General features: G+C 40.8%; 1 protein-coding gene across 2 annotated transcripts in view; it reads left to right on the top strand.

Annotated features, from left to right (window-relative positions):
* The window catches only part of LOC148033024 (Pre-mRNA-splicing factor 3), an 89,679-nt gene extending 62,518 nt beyond the window's left edge, over positions 1-27,161 (top strand). For both annotated transcript variants that reach the window (XM_087683728.1, XM_087683729.1), the window contains exons 3-7: positions 24,497-24,652; positions 24,852-25,319; positions 25,425-25,619; positions 25,778-25,938; positions 26,076-27,161. In XM_087683728.1, the coding sequence (XP_087539854.1) occupies positions 24,497-24,652; positions 24,852-25,319; positions 25,425-25,619; positions 25,778-25,938; positions 26,076-26,934 (1,839 nt within the window). In that variant the 3' untranslated portion in view covers positions 26,935-27,161. The remainder of the gene's footprint in view (positions 1-24,496; positions 24,653-24,851; positions 25,320-25,424; positions 25,620-25,777; positions 25,939-26,075) is intronic.
* Positions 27,162-27,901: the final 740 nt, after the last annotated feature.

Here is a 27,901-nt window from a genome sequence, read left to right as displayed (position 1 = left end):
CAAGGTCCAATGGAGTGCGTACAGCAAGAATCAAAGTGTGGGACTAAGTTTGCATCTCCAATGTTACTTTTGCAAGTCAGTTGGAGTTAGGACAGCATGCATTTATATGCTTTACTCTTCTTAGTGTGAATGGACAAATTTGTTGCACATTTGGTAAAGGTTGGTGAGAGGAATCAATGGCATCGTGTTGGGGACAAGTTTGGGCTGATTCAAAAGCAAGGCACATGGGAATCACTGGCATTAAGGAAGTGTTGGTTTGCCACAGTAGATCACTTGTGATTTGTGTAAGCTTTGAATAATGATAAAATAATACTGAAAAGGGTGCTAACCTTTGGGGCCTATCATGTGTCGTCTACTATCCAAGATCTTTCTAGCTCTCCTATTCACTAAAGTCTTTTGTTTATTTGCTGATGTATTTCATGTGTGCAAGTTAGTTGATGTCAAACTTCTTGGACAGTATATGGTATGAACATTTAGTAGCCACATGTACGAGTACAATTGCAACCTTTTGCTCAAACTATAAAGAAGCGATCTTTTACTATTAGCAAGGATTCAAGAATCTTTCTTTAACAAAGGAAATGTGTCAGCACCTGCTCTAGTTGGCTAAATAAGCCATGTAGAATCTTGAAGAAAGATTGGAAATGAGAATCTCATCTATGCACTAAATGTTATAGTTACATCCACTAGTGGAGAGAGCAAGGTTTACCAATTTCTAAGTTGCACATCATTTCATAATGTAAGCTCTAAAGAACAATTCAATCCTTCTCCAAGAATAAAGGTGAGATGTTGGCTTGGGCATTGCTTTTGTATGTTGTAATATAAGTGTAAGATGTGGGCTAATTTTGTATGGATGTAAAACGTAAGTATGTAAGTATCTTTGTGTATGAAAGAGTCTGTGTGTGAAAGCATAAGGAGAAGGCTTGCATTTAAAAAAAAAGAAAAAATATATATTTTTTTGAAAGCTCCATTAAAATTTTTCTTTTTTGCAATGCAACCCTCGTAAGGGGGATAGGCTAAGTATTGCATAAATTAAGAAGAGTTAATTAATGTGACATGTATGGGGAAACATTGTAAAGGGTTTTGTCTATGAAATATGTTGTAGAAGATTCATAGATTCATGATTTATAGCACACTAAAGAAAAAGGTGCAACCAATGGTTTAGGTCATGTTTCCTAGGACAAATGTTAATAATATTAATAAATAATTGCGCATTGTGGTTGGGAGGTTAATCGAGCAACTCACTCACACCTTTTCTCTCTTTCTTCTCTGTGGTATTCAAATGCAAAATTACTATTTGGACCAATAGGTTGTTTTATATTATTTATCATCTAGGAGACAAGAGGGATAGTGGATCAGTTGTGAGGGATGGGATAGAGGATGCTTCTCCCAATTTGAGACATGATCTTCCAACATGTTAGGTTGGGGATTGATTTCTGTATGCCTAGGGGCTGAGATTGTGATTGTGTAGCATCTTTTGAAGCATTGGGCAAAGTTGAGCTTTTTGCATAGGCTTTGTATTGTTGCTCTCAAGTTTTTCTTCATGCATTTTTAGATTTGCTTGGTTGTAAGGGCACATGCATGTTCTCATTCTTCAAGGATGTTTCTACCACATGATCCTTGTCACCTCCTCTTGCAAGTCACAATAAAAGCCATTGTAAAACGCATTGAGGGAAAGAGCCCCTTGAGAAGGCTCATGCTTCATGGAAAATCATCATAGTTGAAGCTAATAATGCATTTTATATGAAACTGGTGTCACCATGCCACAGCCATGTGCAAAAAAATGTGAAGTAAGATGCCAAATAATTTGCAACAAGTGTAGATAAGCCAATTACACACAAAGCAAGTGTCTCTGCATTGTTAAATACACATTGTATCCACAAGCGCTTTTTACCCTCTTGCATGGGAGGAGTTTTTTTGCCGTGTGAACACACTTCAGTGTTCTGGTCTATATAACCTTAGGGTTGTACCTTGTGTTCTCATTCTTGTGATTCATTTTAGTGAAGATACTCTTGCATGCTTCTTTGTATCTATGCTCACTCTCACTCTCTACTCCACTTCTTGTCTATTGAGTTGTCCATTCGATCTAACAGAGGTATTTGAGTCATTGTGCCATTGTCCTCGCTGCCATTGTTGCATTGGTTTCATTGCTAGTTTCGATACGTAGAGTCCCTTATGGCATTGCGGCATGCAGCCATCGTCACCTCAATAGTGCCACCATTTTTTTGCAGAGTTGAAAAAGAAAAACTCAAAAACCCTAATTTTCATGTTTGGAGGTTTTTTCAAATTTGTGGAATTTTGGATTGTCTTGCCTATCTTTGCCATTTTTTGATGCACAAAAAATCTTAGAAACCCCAAAAGTGCAGAAATCCTAATTTTTGAATTTGAGGATTTTTAGAAATTTTTACAAATTTCGATCCATCTTGCTTGTCTCATTCTCAATTTCAAAGAAATTTTCAGTTTCACGAGTTCGATACCCAAATATTTGGGGTTTTTGGTCGTTCCACCCGAATTTTATAATTTCTTGAAATTTTCTCTATTAAATTTGGGCTTTTCTTGGATTCACCTTCCACTACGTGGATCTTCATCGAATTTGTGCAATTTCAGCAATTTCTCTAACATTCATGCATAAAATTTGGGAATTTCAACAAATTTCAGCTTGTCACTCCTAATATTTCTATGTGCAAAACTTTGTTGGTGGATTTTGCTAAACCATTGGCTTGCGGATAATAAGGAGATGACTTTTTATGGACAATTAGGAAGAATGATGCGAGCTCTTTGATGACCTTATTTACAAAGTGTGTATGTTGATCATTGACCAATTTTTTCGGCGTGCCATACCTAGTGAAGATATCGCGGAATAGGCACTTGGCTATTGACTTGGAGGTATTTTTGGTAGGGCCTAGGCTTCTATCCATTTGATGCGGTAGTTTGTTGCTATCAATATGTACTTGTTGCGGGTGTAGGCAGCAGGCAGAGAGATGGATCCAAAAAAGTCTAATCCCCACATAAAAATCTGCTTTGAACTTCAAAACATTGTTGAATACATTGATTTGACCCTGCATGTAGCCCAAAGGGCCAATGAGGGTACTGAATTAGATTGATGACGTAGAGAGAAGGGAAGAAAAAAACTTGAATAAAAGAAGAGAATGGAAGAGAAATATCTGCACTAAACTCAAAGTATATTGAATACAATGTGGATTGATCAGTCCTTGTATGGAGCCCAAAGCGTCAATGAGGGCCTTGAATCAAGCTGATAACGGAAGGCAGCATCAGATGATGGAGGAGAGTTTCGAATATTGGAGCATGCTGATCTACAAGAGAAGAATGATAACCAACTAGTGGGAGATGGCTATAAATAGCCAAAATATGCTATATTTGGCTAACTTTGTATAGACATGCCCTAAATCTGGTCAATTGCAATAAAATAATGGAAAAATGTTGTCTCCAATTGTATGGGCTGATCACCTCATCAATTTGGCATAAATATATCCTCCAACCACTGGAAAATAGATGCAAAGGGCTGGAAAACTGGATTAGCTAGTGTGGATACATGAAAACTTATTGAAAAAGAAGCACATTGTAATGCAAGCTGCCTCCTCCATCAAAACACACGAAATGATTGATAGATAAAATGCCAGAGCTCCCAAGGCCCCCCTCTTACTCAGAATGAGACTCATAGACAGGAGTTGATTGTGCATGATGCAAATGACAAACACGTCTAGTTGCCTAGGTGGCTAAGATAGGAATGCACTCCGTGAAGTGATTAGTATGCAGGTGTGGACAAGCTAGAATGGATTGGTGGATGAAATGGAGAAGAAACTCTATTCTCCCCATTATGTACTTGAAATAAAGAAGATTGACATACAAGAATGAATCACAAATTGACAAAGTGATAGAGCTTCCAATACCGTGGTTAGATTCAGACCAAGCTCATAAGTAAGAGATGTACACAGAAGAAGACAAATATAGTATGCTTACGAACACCATCTCTCAAATCTTGGGTGTGGTTGAAAAAAAGAAGCAAACAAGTTGATAGACTGTGTATACGTAAATGAAGTTCCTCGATGTAGATGTCTAGTGAAGTGGCATGATCCCCTCTCTAAATGAAAATGTGTTGCTAGGGGTAGCAAATTCTAATGGCAGTTGAGAGGCCTTGAACAAGCCACACTTAAGGTATCTAATCAAGAATGCCACGTCCCTAATCTAATTAAAAGACGATAATGAGGAGCTATCCAAGGCGTTGTAAAGCATTCTTGCTTGCTAGAAACATCAAGGATCAAAGAGCAGGAGATAGGTATGCTAGTTGCAAGGAAGTTTAGCTTAGAGAAGAGTTAAAGAGGCTACTATATGAGATAAAAGCCCTAAAAGATAATGTGTATCCTTGAAAAAGTTTCTTATGATCATAGTGATGCTCTTTTGAAATTGATAGAAGAGCTAGGAAATCCACTTTTGCATCACCAATATATGTATTCCCTTTCGAAAGAGATAGAGGTCTAAGGGAACTACTAGAGAAGATGGTGGGGGATGGGTAGGTGCCATGAGAACATGTATTTTTGAAACCTCACTTAACATGTGGATTAATATTTAATCACATGATTAAGTAAATGTTGCACATGTGAGGTGCAACTGGGGTTAGAGTAAATTTACGAGCACGGGACGTAAGGAAATCACGAGACGTCAAAGGCAAAAGTTGCTATAAGTTATGCCGCATAGGTACTTGGTAGTATGTGGTGCAAGTTGTTGGCCTAGGGCATTCATTTGGCCATAAGTGTCAGTTGGTGACACTAGAGAAGTGACATTTAATGGTGCCTATTGTCAATCTGATGGTCAAGGATGGTGCGGAGGCACTTGGGAATGGAAGTTGCCTAGCCAATTTAATTATTGGCAAGTCAGATTAGTTTTCAAGGCACCAAAATAATTATTAGATTAATTTTTCAGTATTTAAAGACTGGAAATTGTGGATAATGTTGGAAAAACCATTAGGGAGGGCTGCCATTTTTCAAAAATGCCCATGCAAGACTGAAAAATGTCTTTAGAGGTTGGAGAGAGGCATTTTTTGTGTATTCAGCTTGCAAGAGATGTTGCTGGTTTGATTTGCAGCCATTGGAGGACTTGAGGCAGCCAGGGATAGGAGAAGACCAATCATCAGAGCAGGTGACAGCATCTATAGGGTGTTGAGACAGGGCGGCAGTAGTAAATGACTGATTTTCTTCAGTTCTTTGCATCTATAAGCTGTTGTGGTAGGGCAGCAGTTGCATTTGACTGATTTTTAGTCATTCTTCGCGACAAAACTCTGAATTTTCGCTCTCTACATCTTTCTTTTTCATCTCCCAACCATTTCATAGCTTTGCTTTGAAGATCTCAGCATTTGGATCCTTGGAGATTGAAAAATTGCAAATTTCTCTGCTATAAGCCCTAATTTACAACAAAAATTAGGGTTAGCAGCATCCTAGAGAAGTGTGCAAGAAATTGGAAGCTCGAAGACTTGGATTTCTTAGGGGTGAAGGTGAATTTTAGCTAAATTCAGGTGGACTAGCTAGCCATTGAATTTAGGGCATTTCCATCGTCTATGAAGTGGGTGAAGGCCAATTAAAGGCCCGAATCAAGGGGCAAATTAGATTGAAGACTTACTGGTCACTGTGGACAGCAAGGGGAGTTTGGATTGCGAAGGGAATCGGGAATCCCATTGTAAATCAACTTTTCTTCAATAAAGCTAAAGAAATACCGAAAGGGGCACTAATTTTGGGGCCAATTGGGTGTGCATTGTCCAAGATCAATAGATAAATTTGTATTTTCAGATTTGCATTAATTGTTTGTTGCTGTAATTAAGTTGTAATCAGGGATTTACCACCCATCCACGGAAGGAAGGCTGGTTACATGGTTCCATTGCTGAGACACCATCAAATCCTTTGAATTGGTGGGCCCGTGGTACTTGATTGCAACTTGGGACTATTGCATTATTGCTGAAATTGTTCTCAGCAGTAAATTACAGCAAGCATGTCTTTACATGGTGATATGTGATTAAGTGGAGAGGATTCATCACTCCTTAGTCAATCACGTAGTGAAGGGGGAAATGCTATGATTGATGTTGGGCATGGTTCTCAGCATGGACAACATGCTGAAAACGTGGGAAATGTATCAAATGTTGGTACTTCAATGCATAAAGAGGTTGATGACCACCAAGGGACTGAAGAATTTGATGATAGCTTCAAGGATCGAATGCGTACATCAACAAATCTTTTTACTAAATTGGCAAAGGATCCACAATTTACTCAATTTTTGAATGCCCCAAAGAAGGGCAGCAAAGGCAAAGAGAAAAAGACACCTTCTACAGCTTTGGGACAGCCACAAGAACCAAAGGAAATGCCTAAGCCTTCTATAGAAGAGCTCAAAATGCATGATGAGCACAAATAGTTGGTATTCGTGGGGTAGCAAGTGCAAATGCATGGCCAACAAGGTAGTGCCAATCCATGGGAACATGGGCAACAAGGTAATTATGCGCATGCAAGCATGGGACAACAAGGATACTTTGGTGGTGGTACCATTTTTCATGCTATGATTGGACAGGCATCGCATACGGGAATGTATTGCACAAATCCCTGTGGTATGTAGCAGCCCATTTATGATAAGTTGACTCCCATAGGTCCGCCAAAGGACTATGATGGAGGAGGGAAAAACATGAAGTTTGAGCCTTTAGTGGTGCATAAGATAGGCTGAAAGCACTTGTTTTTATTCAGCAGTTTGATGGAGCTTATTCTGGAGGCAACTTCACAGAGGCATCTAAGATACGCAAGGCAGCCACATTTTTGAAGGGAAATGCATTGCAATGGTGGTCTACACTTTTTATTCAAGGGAAGCCACCTACCACTTGGGTCCAGTTCAAGAAATGTTTGCTTCAAATTGGTTGATAAGTACCTTTGAAGTAGACATTATGATAGCTTGGAATGAGTTGAATTCCAAAGACTGCAAGAACTTGGAATAGTATAATAAGAAGTTTTGGGATGCATTGCTGCCAGTTACTTCTTATCGCACAATCCATGAAGAGGTGGAGAAGTATATTTGTGGTTTGCCAAAGGGTATTTGGGATTTTTGCATTAAGTCCATATTTTCCAACATGTCTCAACTTATAGAAATTGTTACTACAGCCGACACATTGCTGCGTGGAAAGGATGCAGGATTCCGCGATAATGATGCCAAGTCACATATCAAAGAGGCAAAGGCTGAGAAAAAGGGTAAATCTGAAAATAAAGCTGAAAATCAGGGCAGATCTAAAAATAGGGCCGGAAAGAGGAACAGATCGCAGAGAAAGAGTGGGAAAAGTGATGCACGATGTAGGGAGCTGATGGCTGCAAATAAATGCTATATTTGTGAACAGGAAGGGCATTTAGTACACAACTGTCCTAATAAACAGCAAGTTGAATAGAGGGTGGTAAGAAAGTATCCCCTATTTTGCACACAAAAGATAAGATCTTTGAGTTTGATGGCTATGTGGAAAGCATGGATGCAGCTTATCAGAAGGTTAAGTATGCGCTTCAAAGATCACAGGATAAGCAAGAGAGAGCAGCTGATCGTCATATGCGTGCTTTGCACTTTGAGAGGGCGATTATGTATTGCTACGATTTGAAAAGGCACGGTTGAAAAAGATGAAGGGCAAAGAGTGATTGTATCCATTTCAAGTGTTGGAGAGGACGAGTGATGCATGCTATAGGCTGAAATTGCCTCCACATTGGTGGATACACAATGCCTTTCATGTGAGCTTGCTTAGACCTTTACATGGAGATGTGCCAGAGGATGTCTTTGTTGAAACTCAATTGGAGGTTGAAGAGCTCGATGAAATATTGATACTAGTGCACATTTTGGCACACAAGGAGAGGAAGATCAGAGGTAAGGGTTCCAGAAGGTACTTGGTGAAGTTTCAGAATTATTCACCAATGGATGCTAAATGGATGGAGGAGGATGGCTTGGCAGACCATCCTCAGTTGTTGCAGTTTTTCCTTGATGCTTTCTAGTTAGAGTCAACTTTAGTTCTGGCTCAATCAAGTTTAGCAAGCAGAGCAGAGGTCTAGAGTATTACCTGATGCTTGTGAGGAAGCTAGCACCTCCGCTCCTCAGTAATGAACAACTCTAGAAGTAGTGGATCTCCAATGTATTCAACATACATTTAGGGTATTGTAGCTGAACAATATGTTTGCGAGGGGATCACTATTCAATGTACTAGTCACTATGTTTGGTATTTAGATCGATATGGTTTTCATTGCAGCTCTGAAACTGTACATTTGCATCCGTTATGCTCGGTGTGTAATAAGGTATGCTTGGTATGGCATTGGTTATGCTTGGTGTAGCATCAAATAATGATCATCAGGGGTTGATTATTGAATGTTGGTTTTCAGCGTATGATCATTATTGAATATTTAGTGGTATTCAGCTGGTTTTGTGGACAGCAACATGCCTTATGATGCCATTGATGTTTCAGCCATGGTTTATGCTTGGTTTTTGCTATACTGGTTTGGTTTTGCCAGATGAGTTGAGCTCATGAGAAGTGGACATGTCACATGATAATATGGCAATGTTTTTGAGATTCTTTGTGAGTCTTATGTTATGTTATGTTAGCTGGTAATTTTCAGCATATGTTGGGCATATGGAATGGTTGAACAATAGTGCTCAATGTTGTGTTGACTATGATGCTCTATCGAAATTTCAATGTACTACTTTGCTTTTGATGCATTTGGCAGTGCAATCAAGGACGATTGCAAGGATTTCAAGGGAAAGGGATGTCGTGAGGACATGTATTTTTGAAACCTCACTTAACATGTGGATTAATATTTAATCACATGATTAAGTAAATGTTGCACATGTGAGGTGCAACTGGGTTTAGAGTAAATTTACGAGCTTGGGACCCGAGGAAATCACGGGACGTCAAAGGCAAAAGTTGCTATAAGTTATACCGCACATGTACTTGGTGGTATCTGGTGTCAGTTGTTGGCCTAGGTCATTCATTTGGCTATAAGTGTCAGTTGGTGACACTAGAGAAGTGGCGTTTAATGGTACCTAATGCCAATTTGATGGTCAAAGATGGCACAGAGGCACTCGGGAATGGAAGTTGCCCAGCCAATTTAATTATTGGCCAGTCAGATTATTTTTCACGGCACTGAAATAATTATTAGATTAATTTTCAGTATTTAAAGACTGAAAATTAATATTCAATTGTGGATAATGCTGGAAAAACAATTAGGGAGGGTTGCTTGTTTTCAAAAATGCCCATGTAAGACTGAAAAATGTCTTTAGAGGATGGAGAGAGGCATTTTTAGTGTATTCAGCCTGCAAAAGAGAGGGAGAAGATGCTGTTAGTTTGATTTGCAGCCATTGGAGGAACTGAGGCAGCAAGGGGCAGGAGAAGACCAATCAGCAGAGTAGGTGACAGCATCTATAGGGTGTTGAGACAGGGCGGCAGTACTAAATGACTGATTTTCTTCAGTTCTTTGCATCTACAAGCTGTGGTGGTAGGGCAGCAGTTGCATTTGACTGATTTTCAATCATTCTTCGTGACAAAACTCTGAATTTTTGTTCTCTACATCTTTCTTTCTCGTCTCCCAACCATTTCATAGCTTTGCTCTGAAGATCTCAGCATTTGGACCCTTGGAGGTTGAAAAATTGCAAATTTCTTTGCTGTAAACCCTAATTTACAACAAAAATTAGGGTTTAGCAGCATCCTTGAGAAGTGTGCCGGAAATTGGAAGCTCGAAGACTTGGATTTCTTAGGGGTGAAGGTGAATTTTAGCTAAATTCAGGTGGAGGACTAGCTAGCTATGGAATTTGGGGCATTTCCATGGTCTATGATGTGGGTGAAGGCCAATTAAGTGCCCGAATCAAGGGGCAAATTAGATTGAAGACTTGCTGGTCACTGTGGACAGCAAGGGGAGTTTGGATTGCGAAGGGAATCGGGAGAATCCCATTGTAAATCAACTTTTTCTTAAATAAAACTAAAGAAATACCGAAAGGGGTGCTAATTTTGGGGCCAATCGGGTGTGCATTGTCCAAGATCAATAGGTAAATTTGTATTTTCAGATTTGCATTAATTCTTTGCTGCTGTAGTTAAGTTTTAATCAGGGATTTACCACCCATCCATTGAAGGAAGGCTGGTTTCAGTAGGAACTTGTGGGATGGAGGGAATTCTCCTACATAAGACAATGGAACTTGTGGGATGGAGGGAATTCTCCTACATAAGACAATGGAGAGATGCTGAGGAGGACCCACAAATAGAAGGAGAATCAATTCAATAAAGTCCACGCTCTTGGAAACTTGTCCAAAGTATAGGTCCTTAGGTGGCATCCTCCAACAAAGACAACTTGCTTTTGTAAAGACAACCTATGTCCCAAGACTCCTAAGGCCATGGATTGAGAGGAGATAGAAGCCCAAATCTAGATTGTGAAGAACCTTTGCTACAAAACTTGAAGATTATGATTAGTTGGGCAGAAGTGGCATTTTGCCAATACCTTTAATAAGTATAGATGATATGCGATCTATGATGAGTGTATCCTTTTTGGAATGGGGATCTTGAATGTAATCACATATGGGACTCGTGTGACTCATGCCGATAAAGTGCACACTCTTGGAAACTTGTCGAAAGTATAGCTCTTGAGGTGCCATCCTCCAACAAAGATAACTTACTTTGTAAAGACAGCCTATGTCCCAAGAAGCAGATGGGACTAGTGACTCATAGCATGGCTATCCATGAGCTAGGGGCCTCTTTGAAGATAAGATAGTTGAAGAAGAGTCCCGCATTTGATTGCGCTAAAGTTTCTTTTACTGAATGGCCTAATAGACTCACACTTCAATGGAATAAATAATACTACCTATTGTACAGTAGGAATAGAGTGAAGAAAAAGTGACTCCTACCAAACAACATAAATAGTGTCATGAGGTCGTGAAAATTTGATGCTTGTTTAATTGACATTTGATTAAAGGATTAATCAAATGTGCAATTAAAAGATGCACATGTGTTGCGCATGTGAGGTGCAAGCTTATTTTTCACAGTTGAAGGCCGAAGTACCCTGTGAAAAAGATGGGTGTCAAAGGCAAAAGTTGTAACAAGTTACTCTTGTTAGATTCTAGGTTAATTCAGTCCTTAATCCATGCCCAGAAAATTGACCTTGCCCATTCAAAAATTAATTGGCTAGACCATTTGCAACCCAAAGTGATCCCATGCATTAATTGACCCTTGGACAAGCATTAATCCATTAATTAATGCCTAGTCCCTAGTGTCACCACTGACACTTAATAGCCAATTAATGGTCCTAGGGGCAAACTGACACCAAAATTCACCTAAAATCTAACAAATGTAACTTGTTACAACTTTTGCCAATTAATTCTGAAAATTAATTCAGCCCTTAATCCATGCCCATAAAATTGACATTGCCCATCCAAAAATTAATTGGCTAGACCATTTGCAACCCAAAGTGATCCCATGCATTAATTGACCCTTGGACAAGCATTAATCCATTAATTAATGCCTAGTCCCTAGTGTCACCACTGACACTTAATGGCCAATTAATAGTCCTAGGGTCAAATTGACACCAAAATTCACCTAAAATCTAACAAGTGTAACTTGTTACAACTTTTGCCTTTGACACCCATCTTTTTCACAGGGTCCTTCGGCCTTCAACTGTGAATAAGTAGCTTGCATCTCACATGTGCAACACATGTGCATCTTTTAATTGCACATTTGATTAATCCTTTAATCAAATGTTAATTAAACATAAGCAAAGCATCAAATTTTCACGTCCTCGTGAAACAAATAGATATAGATGTATAAGGAGGCTCCTACTCCGTCCTTTGTGCTAGGACAAAGGTGAGAATACATTTCTTTTTTGGATGTGAGATCTTCTTAGAATGTGGACACTTGTGAAACCCTTTGCACTTGTCCTCTTTGTCAAAATCAGAATTGAGGGCGACTCTTATTTAGCCTTCTTTGCTTCTTTTCTTCGTTTTCTTAGTCTAATGTTTTCTTGATGATGTGCCTACCGCAAAGGCATAGGCTATAACTAATAGATCTTGCTCCACTTGATCTCTTGTGATGACATGTGCCTTGGACAAGACCATGGGGACTATATGGTGACTTGAACTCTAGAGGCATGAGTAATGGTATAAAATACATCATATTTCAATAATGTGAGATGTCTCAAGAAAGTCTCAGCCAGTTTTTCTAAGGCATTATTTCGAATCTTCTTGGTCTTTGTTATTTGATCCTTCATAGTCGAAGAATCTGTGATGACAAACAATTGTTTTAGCTTCATCTCAAGGATTATCCCATGGGTGAATGTCTTGACGTGCTAAAGAGAATACAACTAGGCCTAGACTTTGGAGGCTTCATGGATATGCCATTGCAGCTGGAACCAAATGCATGTGTAAGCTGGTTTCGGATGATTGTGGCAGTAGCTGGAGATGATGAGGAATGGGTGGGCATCAGTAGGAGGAGCTGGCAGCCACATTATGGGAGGGAATGAACTGGGGTAACTTGCAAAACAAGGGATGGAGCAAGTGGCTGAGTGCCTCCTTTTAATAGATGTGGATCCTCACAAAGTTTGCTTATGGGACACAGAAACTTTGGTAATTTTTGAGTTTTCTTACTAGACCCATGATGTATTTGTTTGTCATCTATGTTCTTCAAAAATATCTGCAGAAAACACACATGAAAAGAGGCTGCTGCTGTAAGTGACCTGCAAAGTGATGATGTCAGTGATCAACACAGGCAGGGAGGGGGGCAGATGGTCATAATGTAGCAGATTGATGGTTGCTGGCTGCAAAATGCAGGAGGGAAAGCGTGCTGGGACAGACAATGTGGCCCTTGGGGAGTGGAGCTGATGAAAATGCAGCAAGGGGAGACCCTTTTTGTTTGCTGGAAATGTGGCATTGCACCACTAAAAAGTTGTCGCCTAGCAAGCTATAGCAGAAGCAAACGCTCCATTTCAGTAATGTTTGGCTCCCGCCTTGGTGAATGATGCCATGTGAGATTTCATAGCGGAAAAGTAAAAAACCTTAGCATCAGGGGAGTCCGCCATTGAAAGGATGTTGCCTAGCTAGCTATAGCAAAAGCAAACGCTCCACTTCAATAACGTCTAGTTCCCACCTTGGCAAATGATATCATGTGAGATTGCACAACGTTAAAAAACAAGAACTTAGAAAGAGAAGAGAAGAGAAGACAGAGACAAGAGAAACATAGTGGAATCAAAATGAAAAAATCGATTGAAACAAAAAGTACAAGGCTGCAATATGTTAGCCCCTCAGTGATGGCACTAAATGGATGCAGGGAATGATGACAAGTTAGATTAGGAGGGCTGGCGAATGATGAATGAGATGCCGGAAAGGTGGACAGCAATAAATAAGGCTTGCCTAATTGATTGAAACAAAAGGTACAAGGCTGCAATATGTCAGCCCCTTAGTGAGGGCACTGGATGGATGTAGGGAATGATGACAAGATAGATTAGGAGGGCTGGCGAATGATGAACGAGATGCCGGAGATGTGGACAGCAATGAATAAGACTTGCCTGTGAATCAGATTGACCAGCAAATTGGTCGATATGCAGGTTGGACTGACAAAATGGCTGCTGAACGTCCGCTCAGGAATAATTATCCTCCTTGCTATGTGGCTGAAGTGCCTATCAAGACAAGGGAAATCAGGCTGCCCAATGTTGCTAGGTATCAATGTCATGGACATGGGCCGAGGAAATGCCACTAATAAGAAGGATCTCCATGTCTTGGAGAAAGAAATTGATAGATAAAAATTGTGTTAGAGCTCCTTACGTCCTCGTCTAACTGAGATTGAGGCTCACAGGTAGAAGATGACTATCCACCTAAAATGTCTTCGAGTAATAAACCAATGGACAAAGACCATGTTAGAGCTCCTAACATACTTGTGTGACTTGGATTGAGGCTCATAGGTAGGAGCTGACCATACAAGACGCACATTTGCTAACAGTTTGTGAAGATTATGCATGTCTAGAGCTAGTATAGTTGGCCCATGTCTAGGCCCTTGTTTTAGGCATTGCCTATGGGCACACTTGTGCGTTTGGCCATGTCGTAAGTTCAATCATGTTATGGCATTTTTGGTTAACTAGCTGTCTACCATTAGGTTGGAAGTTCAGTCCTTATGTCTATTCAAGCACTACTCATGTTGTTTAAGTACTTCTATTTAGTTCTCATATTTCATAATTTTCACTTGAGAGCTTTAGTGACCTTACGCTTATTGCGAAGATGTCCGTTTTAGCTAGTGATCCTTGGAAATTGTTTTCATGACACACACAATTGATTTCCTAGATCTCACCTCACTCGCCATAATAAACTCATTCTCATGATACAAAGATGAAAGCTAAGTTGAACCAAATATGTCATCACATGTAATATACGAAAATGGTACATTTCGAGCTATTGAATAAAATTAAAGAGAAAATTGTTTGTCTAATCTAACTAATCCAATTGAAATTGAAAATAGAAAAAAAAAAACTTATTTTATTGGGTAAACGAAAAGAAGCACAAAAGAAATAACGTGTACTTTGCTTAACTAAAGTTTTGATTGAATTGATCATTGTTTAATCCTAGATGACTTGGCTTAAGTAACTAAAAAAGCTTTTGCCCTGCCCCTCTCTTTTGCTTAACACAATAAATGATGGACAAAGATGGTGTTAGGCTCCAAGGTGGCCAAGGTTGCCCTAACTTGTTGATGGAGGGGTCTCACAAACCAAGAGTAGACCTTGTGTAAAAAAGAGGTGGCTCAGGTAGCAATTAGCTAGGGAGTAGGGAAGGAAGGTTGAAGCGAGGTAAGGGATATAAGTCCACGTTGAGTAATTTCCATGCGAAGTGTCGGTCTTATTCATCTATGTGTGTGAACATGCCTTAGGTTTGTTAGTGTGTGTGTTAACATTGTGAACACCTTTTACATCTCCCAACATTAAATAAGGGCTAAAGGTTTGAGAGAAGCCCTAGGCCTATGTAATGAGGCCCTAAGCTTTGTCCTTTCATCATCAATCTATCACATCATTGTGGTAAGAAGAGGCATCTTTGAAAGGAGTGCAAGGAACTATTGGCGTAGTGGAAAGAGGAGGAGGAGAAGAAGGGTAAGGATTCCTTCAATGAGTCATCATCATTGTCATCATCTTTAGATCCAAATTTTGGCTTTGGCCCTTTGGCAAAGGCAAAGGCCAAGGCTACGAAGGGCTTCTCTTCTATGGTGAAGGTGAAAGCCGTTAAGGCATCCTCTTTTGCCTTTTAATCCTAGTCTGTTGCCATCCCTCACAATTCTCCACTAACAATGAGGAAATGTAAGGGGATGGTGGTACTGGGACATTTTAGCCTCATCGATATGCATGTGCACTGGATCACTTTCTACATGCATCGACAAAGTTTGGAGGGTTTTGAAAGCTTGGAGTAGGATTGATTTTTAGGTTCGCAATGGGCTATTTTGTTTGATAGAGAGTGGTCTTTGGTTCTAGTTTGAGCTTTAGACGAGGAGACACTTTAGCGGTTTGATTGAAGGCAGGGAATCCCTTGGTTGTGATGTGCGTTCCATAGAGTTGGTTCATGGTAGGTATCAAGGTCAAGTATTTCTAGGTATAGAGTTCAAGTATTTCTACTTTCCATGGTTAGGGATTGGTATGATTGACATCAACCTCGGCGTCTTTTTGAGGCACCTCGGTGGTGGCTTGATCACCCATTGCTTCAATAGCCACGGTTCTATTTGATGGTCATTGTTGTATGTACTATGACGAGTCATTTATCATTGTCTATTTTATTGTACTAATCCCTATGATCCAAGAGAGGATGGGTGTTGTAGAGTACATCTCACAAGGTTGTTAGAGTTTGTTTTTTTGTTCATTTTAATTTTTTATAGCAAAGATATTTTATGTTGGCCAACCTGTTTTTTGGTGCTAGTTTGTAGTTGGCTGACTGATCATATCTTGGTGTTAGTTTTTGCCTATTTATAAGAAATCTCCCCCCTCCTTTATTCATTAGATACACATTCTACAACACAATTGCTTGTAGTTGGAGAGAGGGAGACTATTGCACAGTGCCAGTAACTCACTATTAGTACCTTTCTACTATCCTTGAGCCTTGATATATGGATTTAATTTTCCAAATCTATTCTCCTTGAGTTCGTGTTCTTGCAATGTCCTATTTGTGTTCTTGCAGTTCATTTCAGTAATGTATTTTTACTTCCTTTGCTTCACACTTATTTGATAAAGGAAGGATTGGAGAGAAGGAAGTAAAATGAGGGATTGTTGATGGATGTCCATAATATGTCCTTTTATAGGAGATTTGGGGATTTGTCCTACTATCCAAAATAAAAGCTTTTCATTTTGGGATAGTTTTGGTGGTGTTAAGTTAGGTCAAAATGCATGGTAGTTTGTGTTAATTGAGTCCTTTCATTTTACGTGCTTGAGAGAAGGCAAATGTCAACTTATCAAAGATCATATTTCCATTGGGAAAAATGAAGCATGACTTTAGATTTCAAAGAAGGTTGGTGTTTACTAGTAGTGTTGTATCCAACAAATAGAATACTTTGTGAATTTGGGATCCTAATTTCCCCTCTTTTGTGCCTACACATGAATATAAGTATCACAATCAATGATGCAAAAATCAGCAATGAATGTGTGATATATGAATATACCTTGTTTATTATGCCATTCAAAGATAATGTCGATTTTGGTTAATGATGTAAATTGCAATAGCCATTGTTTGAGCTAAAAATAGTTTGTCCATGGGTTGTATCTTGGTGAAATGTTCCCCTAGGATCCAACCTACACATGAGACATACATAAGGCATATCCACAAATAAAAGGGACTGGACAGGAGACTCACCTCCTAGCCATAGAGCCAAATGAGGTTACCTTGGCGCTTGGTAGCTAGCAACACTCTGGGACACAACCACATCCTAAGGGTTGGCATATCATACCACCCACCCACACCATCTTGGTGTCTGAATGCGTTGCTTGATGATGGGACAAGAGTCCAAGTGTGGTGATCACATAATGAATGTGCACAATAGGTCCACAAGTCTTGTAAATAGGACTTGGTCGCCCTAATCTGAAGCGCCTTGAGTGCATTCACACTAAGTCACTTCATGACCTCTCCTACCAATGGTACTAGTGCACATCCGGATGTCCAAGGATGTAATACTTCTTCCCTTATGAATGATTGTTGTCCTCAGCAATTTCCTCAGGAATGAAGTGGGAAAAACGACTCTTCAACAAACACACCAACTTCCAAGTAGCCTTTGCCTCCGAGTGGGTTTTGGCCAAATACTCAAGATAAATAGTCCGACGAGATCATTTAGTTCTAAGGTCAAGAACCAATATGAGTTCCAGTGGAATATATTGACGGGTGTTCTCGAGCCACGGGACTTCCTCAATTGGAACAATTAGTTTACCTTGTCTCAATTGTTCTTTTAAACGGCTAACCCAAGGTGAACTCAGATTTCCGAAGGTAAATGCATCTTGTAAGATACATTACTTATCTTCTTGGTAATCTCCAAAGGACCACAATACCTCAAAGATGATTCATAGCTATTGCCTGAGTCCTTTGGAACTTATAGGTAAACCCACATGCTTCTTGGAGCGCTTGGGGGTAAGATGTTGGTTAGCATTAAATGTGGCACAATCTTGGGCCGTTTTAATACTTTTCCTAGCTATCGTCAACATCTCTTGCATATTGTGCGGAAAGTCGACCATGAACTGCATTTTCATCCCCTTGTGTTATATCCTTGGACATCCAATTGGGTACTACTAGCATTGGTTAGAGTGGTCATGAAGTGACTTAGTGGGAACATGCTTAGGGCACATGGAGAGGAGAAGAGAAGAGAGAAAAAACTCTGATGAATAGAATGACGAAGACCTGAATCATGGAGTGAATGTGATACAAGGGAACAAGGGTGTCGTAGTACAAGGAAGATGATGAAGATAGCCATGAACCAAGAACCGCAATGCCCTCCTGAAGGGGTGTGAGGGTAGTGGAGAGGCTAGAGAGAAGAGGTGGACTGAATGAATGAGAGAATGTCCTATAAATAGGCACAGCTAGTCTAGGATAGTATGTCCTATAAATAGGCACAGCTAGTCTAGGATAGCGCCCCTTTTTGGGGCTGCAAACCCTAAACGCAAACCCTAAATGCAAAACGTAGAAACGCAAAAATGCAAACTGCGGGTGAAAGGTGAAGGGTTTATCAACATATGCTCACATTGTGATTGGAAAAGGGTGGCAATGATGGATGAGAAAGTAGCGTGCCAAGCAAGAACTTGGTTTAGCTTGTATAATTTTGAGCCTAGAGTTGTAGATTCATAAACCTAATTGAGCAAGCAAGTTATTTTCATCAAAGGCTTGCATTTTGTAAAAGGACACATCAAGACTTAAATACACAGATGGAATGCAAGAGGAAGAGAGAGCTATCATCTATCAACCTTTTGTGTTGAGATGGTGTCCGGCTCCATTTTGGTCACCGACTTTTTTCCTCCCCATCATATTGTTAGCACCTATGATTTTGTTGTTAGTAGTCATGATTTTATTCATTCTTTTATGTGATTAATCTCCTGGTTGTGAGCACTCTGAATCAAATGGGAACATTTGGAGCTCTGTCACTGTCTGTCTGAGCCATTTCTATCCACTCTGTTCATCCAGGCCCAACCCCTTGCATCCCTGATTTTTCTAGGTGTCTGATCATTTTTTCCAGCCCCTCATAGTAATTCTTATGCAATCCACCAGTTTCAATGCATGGGTCCAACCTGCAGTTTCAGGTTTGTGTGTGTGTGTGTGTGTGTGTGTGTGTGTGTGTTTCAAGCATTTCCTAAAAAATAGTGGTGGGAAATTTTATTACTTGCCATTTTCGTCCTACACCCTCGCTATTTTATTATTGCAACACTCATGCAAGGGTTCCATCCGTTGTATACAACCATCATTTTCAGCATTCTATCCATGTTGTGGTGTTCTTTTCTCTGCCTTGCCTCTCTGTGTTCAGCTTCCATATGCACTTTCCCATGTATATAAGATCATCGTTCATGGTCTCTGAAGTTCACATCTACCCATGGCAACATTGTAGTTATTGACAAAATTGGTTATTAGAAGAACCAGCTAGTGAATTAGAGGATTCAAATAGGTCATCGAGGTATAGTCCAGATGCTTTGTATGTACCCAAAGTGGCCATGAATCTCATCTCAATTTGTCGATTTGCCAAGATAGGCCAAGCTTTTTGTTTCAATAAGCAATGTGTGGACTATACTGAACCCACAACAGGGGAAATGTCAGCTAGATGTGTACAAAGAGATGATCTGTACCAACTTAGCTCTTAGCTTTAAACTTACCAGCATCTGCAAAGCCATCAATCAACTGGCTATAGAGTCGACTAACATGTGCCAAGTTCCAACAAAGGTATGGACACTAAGAATTTTCTACCCTGCCAAAGGTTACTATACTCTCTAACATCTCATATTTCCCCCAAAACTTGAGAGGAGTCTAAGACTTTGTATGGCTTTCTTTAAGGCTAAGTTTCGTTTTCCAAGGAGCCTACCCACAGTCATTACTTATACTTAATTTTGTTGATTGTAATATGCCATGGGCCACAAAATCATCTTCATTTCAAGGTTCTATTTTTCTCATATTATTGGTGGATAATTATTGACACAATATATGGCTTTAAATTTTTTTTAAAAAGTTACATGTTTGGCAAAGTATGTTGACTGCTATGCTTTGGCTGAGAGTGAGCCTAGCAAGTGAGAAGTGAGGATGGTGGTGAGTTTTGAAACAAAAAATTTGATGAGATTTGTAGAGAGACAAAGGCAAGTTGATGCAATATTCTATCCCCCAGAACCCTCAACAAAATGGTGTCATGTCTACAATGGCTGCAAGGCCAAATGTTACGTCCTTGGACATCTAGATAACGCACTAAGGGCACTTCGGGCTTAGGACTCGGCTGACTGTTTGTTGGTACGTCATCTTTTGACATAGTATCAGAGCTGGATCTGCTCAAACAGCGGCAAATATCCTCTACTCCAGTGAAGGCAAAGACTAGTGGCAGGTTCAGCTTCCGGCTTCCACTTCTCTTATTCTTCCGTTGCATCAAAATCTCGTTTTTGCAGATTTTAGGTGTTTTTAGCTTGCTGCCCACACCCCTTTTGCGGAGGACATCGTAGTCTTATTTGTCCCTTGCTGTCATCTACAGTCTAGCACCTTTTTCCAGCCTTCCACTCGCAGTTTGCAGCTGTTTACAGCAGAGTGACTATTGCTGATCACTCTTCATTCAGAAAACAATCTCGTTTTTGCAGATTTCAGGTATTTCAGCTGGCTGCCCACACCTCGGATGCCGAGGACATCGCGGTCCAAGCTGGCCATTGTTGTCTAGGACAGTTTGGCACCTGTTTTCAGCCTATCACACACTGTTCGAAGCTGATTTCAGCATATTGACTGCTGCTGTTGTTTTTTTCCTGCGTTTTTAGTCTCTCTCACCTACTGTCTACGTTTTTAGTCTTTCTCTCTCCTGCAGGCTGTCTTGCCTGCGTTTTTAGTCTTTCTCTCTCCAGTTGCTTGCGTTTTTAGTCTCTCTTTCTTGCAGGTTCTGTTGCCTGCGTTTTTAGTCTTTCTCTCTCCTATAGGCTGTCCTGCTTGCGTTTTTAGTCTTTCTCTCACTTGCTGTCTATGTTGTTAGTCTTTCTCTCTCCTGCAGGCTGTCTTGCTTGCGTTTTTAGTCTTTCTCTCTCCTCACCTACGTTTTTCTATTGGTTGCAACCTCTTATTGCTGGTCACATCTTCCTCCCATTGGCAGCTCACTTCTAGTCCTTCCACTACCCTCCTACTCCTTGAGGCGAACATTGCGGTTCGTGCTTCACACTGCCCTCACAACCCTTGAGGCGGACATTGCGGTTCGAACTTCACACTACCCTCACACCCCTTGAGGCGGACATTGCAGTTCGTGGTTCATGGTGGTTGATCTCTTCCTTCTTTAACAAGGCACACTGGTATCCATGGCTTTTTTATTAAGAGATGACTATACTACTGGGTGCTCCTACTGTGACATCACCGGCCACACCACCGATGCTTTGCCGACTTCGGCCTTTGCATCCTCCCCGGGGAGTATATGCATTTTCCACCAGGCACTTGTGCCACCTCTCCTTTGTGGGCCACAAAGATCGTTCTGTATTGGCTATCAGAGTACTATGCTCAAGGCAATAAGACGCGTCCGATGTGCACTAAGTCCTTTTGAGCACATGGAGGATTAATTGGCGCTACGACCTCCTGGAGATCATCGCAATGCCAGCGGCAGTCTTCTCCCACTTATTTATGGGTACAGCGGCTACCACGGCCCGCGGTTCTGCAATCCGCTCCATCAAGAGACAATGATTGTTTGATATTGTTTCCTTGTCAGTCTGCTCCTTCGAGAGAGAGTGGCTGCTCGACTCTTTCCTCTTCTTTGGCTACCCAATCTTCTCCACTGAGAGACAGCGACTGTTGCCCACCTTTTGCTCATTCTGAGCCCTAGCCTTCCCCACCCTCCACTACTCAGGTTCGAGAGGCTACCTCTGGGAGCTCTTTGGCACCCCAGATACCTTCTTCGGTCCGACCGGCGATACTTCCTTCGTCATCAAACATTTTGGAGTCCGTGATCCATGAGTTTTTGGATTCCCTATCTACTTCAGAGGGGGATTCAAAGGGGGATGTTATTTCTTTGCCCTCAGAGGGGACATCTAGTTCTTCGACTTCAACAGGTCCCCTCCACCTCCCACCTCAGGGGGGGACCCTACTCTACATGAAGTTCTTCATCCATCCTCTACTTTCTTGGGGTGGTTGTCTTCGACTAGTCATCTCTTCTACTGATATCCAGGATCTACCTAGATCGGGACCTCGGAGGTTCAACCGCGACCTTGTGACAAGGCCTTCGTATTCCTTTCAGCATGGATGCATGGAGCTAGTGCCTTCTCTCCCAAGGTTGAGTTTGGGGTCTCCAGTTCACTCTATCTACTGTTCTTTACTACAGGTTCCCTTTGCGGTGGAAATCTTGGATCTTAGGGGTCCTCTACATCTTCTTGCCTTGGTCACTTGGTCAGCCTGGAGCCACCTCCTGAGATTGAGTACATGCATATTCTTATGGTTCTCGGCACCACACAAAGTCTGACATTCCTCCTATGCATTGCATGTTTTCATCATCTTTGTACTAGGGCACTTGGGCAAGTGAACAATTTGCCCACGAGGCACACTGTCCAAGTGGCACCTGCTGCATGGGCATTCTTCAGCATGTAGCATTGCATCTCCACCTCACTCTTCTCTTGTTTCCCTTTTAGGGCTTGAGAGGGGGTGTTGAGAAACCCTTCACCCTTCACCCGCAGTTTGCGTTTTTGCGTTTAGGGTTTGCGGCCCAAAAAAGGGGCGCCATCCTAGAATGGCTGTGCCTATTTATAGGCCACTCTCTCATTCATTCCTTACGGCTGATTCATTCAGTTCGTCACCTCTTCTCTCTAGCCTCTCCACTACCCTCACACCCCTTTAGGAGAACATTGCGGTTCGTGGTTCGTGGCTATCTTCATCATCTTTCTTGTGCTACAGCACCCTTGTTCCCTTGTATCACATTTACTCCATGATTCAGGTTTTCATCATTCCATTCATTAGAGTTTCTCCTCTCTTCTCTTCTCCTCTCCATGTTTGCTGAGTTCACTCCATGTTCCTCCCCGCCGACCCTACTATCTCGCTGGTACGTCGTCTTTTGACAGCATATAATGGGGCAGCCTAGGATGTTTCCTTAACACATTATTCCAAGAATCAATACGTAACCATTGTTGGTTTGTAACCAATTGTTGGTAGGAGTATCATTACTGTTCGCCTTGGTTTACACTGAAAATGAATCCCTAGTTGGACACCCATCCAGATGTCCAAGGATGTAGCACAAACTAGACTAGCAAACTAGTTCTATTGAGGATGCTCACACTGTTAGTGGGAGTAGCTTGCTGTGCCGTGTGGTGCTTTTTGTATTTTCTGAGCATCCTTAGCAGATTGGTAGATAAACTAGAGTAGCAAACTAGTTCCATAGCAGCTCTCAGTTAATATTGTAGTCGAGGATTCTTGCACTTTTAGTGGATGTAGCTTGCTATGTGGCTCTTATTTTCTAACATTCTCTAGTATTTTGTATTTTCTGTGCATTCTCAGCAGATTGGCTGACCTATGTCCCCCAGCTGTATTTATAGGCAATTTACACAATAAAAAAATCTGCTCATTTTTATGTGTGTGTATCACTCAGCTCAGTGTACAGCAGTTTGACCATGGTCCTCTTCCATTCTGTGTGTTCTTTGTGTGTGCTTGCTCATCATGTGTGCGTTTGAGGTTCTCAGCAGCACATTTTATAGACAATCTTGAGAAGTCAGTGATTTTGTGTCTGTCCCTCTAAGGAAATTCCTAATGGAGAGCCTTTGCTATCCAGGTGAGTGGCACATAATAATTGGGAGAGAGACTAAAGAGTTGAGAGGGATTTGATGCTTTGTTGTCCAGGTGAACGATCCATAATTGAGAGAGAGACTTCAGAATGAGTGAATTGTACTGCTTCATTTCTCCATTGTGACCTTTTCATGTGCTTACACTAGTTCCTTCTTTCACTCTGCCCATATCAACTCAACATCACACACTGCTAATTGCAAATGGGATACCTGCAGGATGTACAGAAAACTAGCAGACCATGGGGCTGGGCTTGTGTGTTCCTTTTAAGTATGTCCTTTCTGATGGACAAGGAAATGAAGGCAAATACTTACTGGTGTCAGCAGTTTTACCTCAGTTGTTGCTGAGATATTCACAAGGATAGGAATTATTGAACATATTCTATAGACCTTGACAAGAAATTGCCAGTTAAATTACACATTGCTAATATTTTAAAGCTATTATGCTTGTTTTTAAAGTACTTTGGTTTTTGGGAGACTGCTCATCGTGATCGTCTATAGATAATATGCTTGTTTTAAAAGTGCTTTGGTTTTGGGAAGACTGCTCATTGTGATTGTCTATACATAACGTTTTGTTATATTTTTGCTCCACTTTCATCGGCTGTTGGGTATCATAAGATTTCTGCTCTAGTTTTACCTGTGAGTGCGGTGTTTTATTGCTTGCATTGCCAGTCTACTCTTTTGTCTTCCTCCAACTATCAAGCAAAAATCAAAATTAGTCAGTTTGTTTAGGGTTTTATGCATTGTCATCATGTTTACCATTGACTCTAGGCCAATTAATAAGGCACTTGCATTGTAATCAAAACTGCAAATTCAAAGCCCTAAGTTACACACACTCTTACTGAATTTGAAAGCCTTTCTTAAACATGTTGTGTGAAGATTTAGACAAGCAGTCTGTTTGCCAATGTTGAAGTTCTAGTGAAGGTTTTAGAAAGATAGCAAACAGTAGCTCGACAATGTTCAGAAGGGTGAGGTTTGGTATTATTATAGTCCTTTGTGATCATTCCAATCAAGGTTGATTCAATGTTATATGGAACATGTTTCAGGGGCAAGATGATAATGCCAATGCTCCTAATAGAGATGGAACTCCTGGGCAGACACCTAAGGAATCAAGCCTTCCCATGCCAGATGCAGTAGCCAAAGCCAAGAGAGCATTGGAAATTCAAAAGTTGCTTAGTGAGAAAATGAAAAAGCTTCCTCAGGTTAGCACTGTTTTGTAGAAAATAAATTTGATTAGCATATTACAGTGGCAGTATGTAAAGGTTGGCTATATTGTGACTAGTTCTGACTGAGAATGGGGGTGGGTTTTGATAGTGAGACTGAATGCATAGACATGAGATTCTTGTTTTTGTTTGGATCGAGAATATATCTGAGTTTGTGTTTGGAATTCTTCATGCACAGGTTAACAAAGCTGTGTCTCAGCAGTCTACTACATCTTCGACTGTCACAGCACCATCACCGACGACTACACCAAAAGCAGCATCAATACCTTCAGCAACTGGTGTTGGGGCTCCTTCACCTGCAAATAAACCCACAAACATGATAAATCAAGTGAGCACAGGAGTCAATTTTCTTCCCAATATACTTCCTACTTACAGTGGAGCAATGCCAACTATGGCACAAGTGCCAAATTATGAGGCTTTAAGGAAGGTTCAAGAAATTACAGCTCGCTTTGGGATTCCACAAGCTCCCGAGTCTCTACCTTTTTTGAATGTTCTTCAAGGGCAGGTACCAGATGATCCTCGAACAGCTGGGCATCAGAAAGGTGTGAAAGGACCAGTTCTGCGCCTGGATGCTCAGGGCAGGGAGATTGATGAGCATGGGAATGTGATAGAGAGAACTAAAATTAGTAACCTTAGTACTCTAAAGGTATTTTGCAAGGAACAAACTGCATTCTATTACTTGTATGTGAAATTATTTTTATTGCAGCTGAAATTTTTGAAAGACACTGATTAATCCTTCTTTACTTTACAGGTGAACATCAATATGCAAAAAAAGGAGTCATTCCAAATACTGCATCCAGAACTGGAAGATGATCCAGTCAATAACCCTTTCTTTGATCCAGACATGGGGGTTGACAAGAAAAAGCTGCTGAGGCCAAGACGTCCATCCTTCCAGTTTGTAGAAGAAGGAAGATGGACAAAACAGGCTGAAATGATGAGATTGAAAGTAAGTTCTTTTCAGAGAAAGCAAATTGAATGTCTACCTTTCTACTAGAAAAGTGTGTGATGAGATTGAGTTGTAGAGTCTGCATTCTCCTACTCTATTTGTGTGCAGGGATTAGATGTCAACATTGGGGTCAATTAAGTCCTTCACTTCATCTGCAGAGTCAATTTGGGGATGCACAAGCAAAGGAGATAAAGTTGAAACAAGCAGCTCTTGCCAAAGCAAAAGCTGAACTTGACATTAATCCTAATCTTATTGAGCTATCTGAGCGGCTTTCTGTCAAGGAGAAGCCAAAGGATCCAATACCGGATGTAGAGTGGTGGTGAGTATGGAAACTTTGTAGGCTGTCACTTTCTATGCTTGCAGCAGTATTGTTATGTTTTGGGCATGTTGGATCTTCCCCTTGGTTTTTGAACTGACTTTTATATAAAGCTGACTGGCTTCCATACTATTCTTTAGGGATGCTGGGCTTCTAGTCTCAGGCAGTTATACAGATGTAACTGAAGGGGAAATGAAGGTAAGAGTAGATAAAGTGACAGTTTATGTGGAACATCCTGTACCAATTGAGCCCCCTGCAGAACCAGCTCCTCCTCAGCCACAGCCTTTGAAGCTCACAAAGAAAGAGCGAAAGAAATTGCGCACCCAACGGCGCCTGGCCAAAGAGCAGGAAAGGCAGGAAATGATTCGGCAAGGGATCTTGGAGCCACCCAAACCTAAAATAAAAATGAACAATCTCATGAAAGTTCTTGGTGCAGAAGCCACTCAGGACCCAACAAAGCTGGAGATGGAGATTCGTACTGCTGCTGCTGAGCGTGAACAGGCACATACTGACAGAAATCTTGCACGAAAACTGACTCCAGCTGAGCAACGAAAGAAGAAGGAAAGAAAGCTTTTTAGTGATCCAAACACCCTAGAAACTATTGTCTCTGTATACAGAGTAAACGATTTGACCAACCCAAAACTTAGGTTCAAGGTTGATGTGAATGCTCAAGAAAACAAGTTGACAGGGTGTGCTGTACTGTGTGATACTATGAATGTTGTGGTTGTGGAAGGAGGACCAAAGTCTATTAAAAGGTTTTCCAAACTGATGCTGCAACGCATCAAGTGGGCAGAAGATAAAAAGGAGGAGGAAGGGGATGAAGATGGCAGTCAACAAGTGAATCGCTGTGTCTTAGTTTGGCAAGGAAGTGTTGCAAAACCAAGCTTTGAAAGGTTTTTTGTTCAACAGTTTAGATCTGAGGCTGCTGCTCGCAAATATCTGGCAGACTCTAATGTTGGGCACTACTGGGATTTAGCAGCTAATTTTATCGAGGAGTAGTGATTCTAATTCCTTCCTTTTCTATGCCGAAAAGGTTGAGACCAAGAGATGCATGCAAAACTTAACTCTCAGTTACAGGTGTTTCTGTACCATTGCAAATTGTGATCAACCCAGTGGTGGTTAAGAAAGGAACGAACATTGATGTCCTGATTTGACAAGGACTAGTTAATGCAAGCTTACGATTGTGCTGGTTTGCAAGTAAACACGTCAGCTTAAAGTTTCTTCTGCACTTAGAACACACCATGCAGGTAGACCTTTTGTTTATAGTGGCAGACACGTTTATCTTTTAATAATGGTCCCCGTGTTTTTATCTGCAGTCTCAATGAAACCTTCTCGTGAGCATGCAGGATGACTAACATGCCAATTGAGGAAACGCACAAATATACTTGACAGTTGACATGCAAGTATGTGCCTTAAGTTGATACTTGTCTGGTCAGTTTGTGGAGAGAGTGCACACAGCGGTGTGACAAAATCATGTCAGTAACCTTACCCTAAAGCAAAAGCATATTAAACGTTGAGGGGTAATACTTGCTTAGTCTGCCTTCACTCTGCCATATGAGAAATTTGTAAAACAAAGCTCTGCTGTGTCTTGTGGTACCCATTATAATGACTTTTGGAAGTTAATGAATTGCCTCCAAAGCCAACTAGTTACAGCGAGAAGCGTGAAGTTGAATTTAACTTTTGACAACTCGAAATGCGAATGCAATCCAGCATGGTGTGAACATATTGTATAACTTAATGATGGTTAAATCAACTAGTATACCAATCAAGTTTTGACATTTATAAGGTTACAAATAGGCATGTGGAAATTCTACATGGCAGCATCGTTAAGTATATTAGAAGTTTTGCACCTGTGTAGCTTTGCTTGATGTTATGTAGCACTTTCTATGAATTCCAGTAATACATCAAGGCCTCCATACAACCTCAGATGGGGCACACGGGGCCTTGTTATTGGCATATGTATGTC

Source organism: Lygodium microphyllum, chromosome 8 (genome assembly GCF_053477565.2).
Source record: "Lygodium microphyllum isolate KBCC chromosome 8, Lygodium_microphyllum_v1.1.10, whole genome shotgun sequence".
Classification (NCBI taxonomy): domain Eukaryota; kingdom Viridiplantae; phylum Streptophyta; class Polypodiopsida; order Schizaeales; family Lygodiaceae; genus Lygodium; species Lygodium microphyllum.
Note: the sequence above shows the minus strand (reverse complement) of the source record. Positions and strands in the feature narration are given on the sequence as shown.